The following is a 5,472-nucleotide window of genomic DNA, read 5'->3' on the forward strand; positions in this document are numbered from 1 at the left end:
GTAAAGCAAGCCCATCAGGTAAAAACTGGTAAGGACTTGTCAATGTAACTGAGCCATTGATGCTATGAGATTTAACTCCGCTATACAATCTTAAATTTAACAATTAAAGCACAACATTTAACATGACTCCAACTTGCATTTTAAAAGACACATGTTTATTTTGTGACTATGTTAATGTAACTTAAAAGTATACTTAATTGAGTCCTTAGTTTAACTAGTAGTTTCTTAAAATAAGACCTTTCTAAATGTGGGGAATAAAAAAGCTCTGATTAGTTGGAATTAAAATGAGCCTATAGGGGAACTCCAGGACCAGGGCTGCACCATGCTAGGTACTACAGAATGTCCCTTAACATAGGTCTCAGATTTTGGTAGAGAACTACTGCTTCTGTGGCAGTTTCAGGAGGCTGTAAATAGTGTTCATCCATGAGCAGGACACACAGCTCAAACAGATCTTTCTTACAAGGAACTTCTGATTTCCAAATACAGACATTAGCTTGTAAACAAACATCTATACGCTCAGGGTCAACCATCACACAGGTAGTCCGTTGTATCATAAAGTTCAGGCAGATTGTACATCAGGAACGGCTTGCCATGCACAACGTTTTCATTACGAGTTGATCGGATGTAATGCCTGTTCCACAGGGTCACAAAAGTGTCAAGTTCATCGTAAAAAAAAAAAAAAAATATATATATATATATATATATATATATATATATATATATATATATACACTCACCTAAAGGATTATTAGGAACACCATACTAATACTGTGTTTGACCCCCTTTCGCCTTCAGAACTGCCTTAATTCTACGTGGCATTGATTCAACAAGGTACTGAAAGCATTCTTTAGAAATGTTGGCCCATATTGATAGGATAGCATCTTGCAGTTGATGGAGATTTGTGGGATGCACATCCAGGGCACGAAGCTCCCGTTCCACCACATCCCAAAGATGCTCTATTGGGTTGAGATCTGGTGACAGTGGGGGCCAGTTTAGTACAGTGAACTCATTGTCATGTTCAAGAAACCAATTTGAAATGATTCGACCTTTGTGACATGGTGCATTATCCTGCTGGAAGTAGCCATCAGAGGATGGGTACATGGTGGTCATAAAGGGATGGACATGGTCAGAAACAATGCTCAGGTAGGCCGTGGCATTTAAACGATGCCCAATTGGCACTAAGGGGCCTAAAGTGTGCCAAGAAAACATCCCCCACACCATTACACCACCACCACCAGCCTGCACAGTGGTAACAAGGCATGATGGATCCATGTTCTCATTCTGTTTACGCCAAATTCTGACTCTACCATCTGAATGTCTCAACAGAAATCGAGACTCATCAGACCAGGCAACATTTTTCCAGTCTTCAACTGTCCAATTTTGGTGAGCTTGTGCAAATTGTAGCCTCTTTTTCCTATTTGTAGTGGAGACGAGTGGTACACGGTGGGGTCTTCTGCTGTTGTAGCCCATCCGCCTCAAGGTTGTACGTGTTGTGGCTTCACAAATGCTTTGCTGCATACCTCGGTTGTAACGAGTGGTTATTTCAGTCAAAGTTGCTCTTCTATCAGCTTGAATCAGTCGGCCCATTCTCCTCTGACCTCTAGCATCAACAAGGCATTTTCGCCCACAGGACTGCCGCATACTGGATGTTTTTCCCTTTTCACACCATTCTTTGTAAACCCTAGAAATGGTTGTGCGTGAAATTCCCAGTAACTGAGCAGATTGTGAAATACTCAGACCGGCCCGTCTGGCACCAACAACCATGCCACGCTCAAAATTGCTTAAATCACCTTTCTTTCCCATTCAGACATTCAGTTTGGAGTTCAGGAGATTGTCTTGACCAGGACCACACCCCTAAATGCATTGAAGCAACTGCCATGTGATTGGTTGGTTAGATAATTGCATTAATGAGAAATTGAACAGGTGTTCCTAATAATCCTTTAGGTGAGTGTATATATATATTCCTGATGTTAAATGGTATCAGATTAGAACGAACAAGTATAAGATGATTAATAAGGATTTTACACAGCTTCACTTAATTAAAACTGCATTTCAATAACTTGGTTCAGGGAACGTGAACTCCTAGCAAATGTATGACAATACAAGGAAAATTAGCTCACTGATATCCAGTCAGAGTGGATCATTAATCAAATTCAGCCAAACTAAATGCATCAATTAAATAATAAATTCATAATAATCATAAAATAATAGGGCATCCAAATATGCACTGAATTTAATAACAACACTTATGTAAAATAAATAAATACATCAATTAGCTTTGTCAGAAGCACACTAGACATTTTCAAAAGACACAAATAAACTAACTTTCTGAGTAAGTAAGCTAATGAATATAGCACTGCAGTTTGGTGCTGGACAAATTCATGTTGGACACACAGCAGCAGTAATGTACATCATAGCATTATGTTTGATTCTGTGATGACCTACATACATACAAACAACTATGGGTATTGGGTAATATTTATTACTACTATGTCCACAATATTGTGCTTGTCAGGACAATGGCATAGAGGTGTGCACTGCTATATTACCAAGGAGGTATGCATTCAGGATGTGTCAGACTCGAATGCACGATGTACGCATTGTGAGCTCCCCATGTATGTGTGTGTGTGTGTGTGTGTGTGTGTGTGATTGGTGCAGAAAGTTGTGCAAGGTACAAGAAATGCTATATTCCAATGTCCAATGTAGCGCAAACATTTGCACCATGTTTGAATATCTATTTTTAGCCAAGTTGCGTTTTTCTTGCGCGGCACACATTTTGCATGGAAATTGCACAAAGTTTGAATATCGGGCCCATACTCAATTTGAAGTTTGTTTTCTAGGTGTTTTTTTTTTTTTTTTGCACAAAAGTTTCTGAAAATATTAGTATTTAAAGATGTGTGAAATTAATGCAAGAGTTGGCTATAATAATGTTACTGTACAGATCTGTGTAAAGTAGTATGCTTCACAGCTTATGAGTTGTTTTTTTGCAAGAAACATTTCTTCACCCTGGTACTAATGTTTTTCGTTCTGATTCCATAAATAACTGGATTTATGAGAGGTGGAATGATCAAAAAGTAAACTGAAAGGAAAATACGAACCTCATGGGGCATATGGCTCATGTCAAATCTGTTTTGAACTATTTCAAAAAAAGCTGAAATGAAAAAGTTTATCAGAATAACTAAGTGTGGAGTGCAGGTGTTCAGTGCCTTAGCTTGCGATTCCTTGGAAGATCTCAAGCAGATTTTGAGGATTATTGAATAGGAATACATAATGAGAATTACAGGGAGAACTGTACTTGAAACAAGATTAATTAGACCATAGATATTATTAATGGATGTGTCTATACAGGAAAGTTTGGTGATTGAATAGCTGGCACAATAAACCTTTTCTATGATTTTTCCACACAAAGGAAGCTGCAGAGTTAATATGAAATGTATACCAAATGTACATATAGGGTATAACCATGACAATATTATCAGCATAATTACTTTTGCAGTAGTCATGATCATATTGTATTGCAAAGGATAACAGATTGACAGATACCTGTCATATCCCATCAATGCTAAACTTGAAAATTCACATTGGCCATATATGTACAAAAAAAAAACCTGTACCAGACAACTGATTCCAGAAATTTCATGACGGTCTGACAGGATGTTAGTTAACAGGCAGGGGCAGAGTGCAGTGCTGCCAAATATTGCATTAACAGAAAGGCTACACAGGAAGAAATACATGGGCTCATGGAGGCTCCTCTCTACATAGATCACAACTATGAGAATTAAGTTTGCAGAAATAGTAAAGATGTACAGCAGTAGTAAAATGGTAAAATAAAAATATTTAATGTCTCCAATTTCAGAGTATGCTGCCAGTATGAAGGTAGTGCCAGATGAGTTCATCATGTTGTAACCTCTGAACAGGGTCTAGTTAGAAGGAAGAAAATAAATATATATTTTTTATATATTGTATTCTCAAGATATTATTAATGCAGGGAGATCTAGATTGATATAGATATGCAAGAAATATTTGAGTTTCTTAACAATTTGCTAAGATTCACATTCATTATTCATTTTAAGTTTTAAAAAGTTTTTACTTTTGTTTACTTTTTACTTTCTCTGCTGGAGTTTCTTATATTGGCAAGGGTGCATATATCAGTCTTTGTAAATTTTTTAAAAAGAAAAATGGTATATTATTATAAATAATATAGTGTTGCACAATTTGTGAAAATCTGAACAAATAATTACTAAAGAGAATTAACAGTTTTGTCCCTATGTAGTGTGTGTGGTTAGAGTCCCTCCTCACCCCCCTCCACTTGGATTTGAACTGCAGTCTCTCAAACACACCTGTGAGCGGCTGCTCCCCACAGTCTCACCACTGGACCTATGAACTAAGACCTAATGAAGACCCAGCTAGAGGGGTTGAGAATACCGCAGATAAAAGTAAACTCACACCTTGGCATATTAACACCAACACTTTATGGCTTAATCAAATTGAAAAAAACAAAATTATAAAAATTTAATTTAACTGACACTGGCACTGGCCAGCTATGTAAATGTTTATATGTATATAATAAATGTACACAGTAAATGCTGAATAACCGTTGATTCAATGTAAATATGAACTGAAGAATAAACATCTAGATTCTCATTAAAATCCAAATTGTAAAATCATAATCCAAACCTGGAAATGGTGAATCTGTTGAATTTATGCTACAAACCAGCTATTTGCAGTTCAGAAGCAAACTGAAAAAGAAATACATATATACACAGTAAATGCATTTTTAAGAAATAGGATTTTTAAGGCAGAAGCTTATATATATATATATATATATATATATATATATATATATATATATATATATACACATATACACTGAAATTGTCTAAACATAAAGTAAGCACTCAAACTATTTACACACTGTACAGTTATCAATAATTTATATATATATATATATATATATATATATATATATATATATATATATATATATATACACACATATATAAAAAAAAGCAATATGTTGTCAGACAAATACACAAAAATGACAGCAGATAGTACAGGTTAAATTAATGAGATCAAGCATTACTACCATTTCTCTTCTGAAACGCATGATGTCCACACAGACGTTACACCCTGTTAGTATTTGAAGAGATTCAAGCTTTATACATGGTCTTTGTTTATCGGTAGAACCTTGAGACCGTGTTGACTTAAAACTCCCATGGATCGACTACCACTGGAGATTTAGCAAGGATCATTAAAAAAGGTGAACAAACTTAACTCAACACCCATGCAGTGAATTACATCACTGGAGATACTGGCTGAACATGTAACTAAGGCAACCGTTCCTCCTGTTCTGAGACATCAGTAAGGGAAAGCCTCAGGGTTATGCATAAAATGTTCTGTGTGTTTCCATGACATTAGAAGCTATTATTGTTTCATTATCTATTTTTCCCCGGCAAGGTAGCTGTTACTAAA

At 36.0% G+C, this 5,472-nt stretch overlaps 1 protein-coding gene across 1 annotated transcript; it reads right to left on the reverse strand.

Moving 5' to 3' along the window:
• Window positions 1-2,969: 2,969 nt before the first annotated feature.
• Window positions 2,970-3,899, reverse strand: LOC136747073 (olfactory receptor 52E4-like). The gene has a single exon (XM_066700029.1). It carries the CDS (start codon window positions 3,897-3,899, stop codon window positions 2,970-2,972), a length of 930 nt encoding a protein of 309 aa, XP_066556126.1.
• Window positions 3,900-5,472: the final 1,573 nt, after the last annotated feature.

This window comes from Amia ocellicauda, chromosome 3 (genome assembly GCF_036373705.1).
Source record: "Amia ocellicauda isolate fAmiCal2 chromosome 3, fAmiCal2.hap1, whole genome shotgun sequence".
Lineage (NCBI taxonomy): Eukaryota > Metazoa > Chordata > Actinopteri > Amiiformes > Amiidae > Amia > Amia ocellicauda.

Excerpts from the sequence above, each read along its gene's own strand:
- LOC136747073 (XM_066700029.1), bottom strand. The coding sequence starts at position 3,899 with ATGATGAACTCATCTGGCACTACCTTCATACTGGCAGCATACTCTGAA.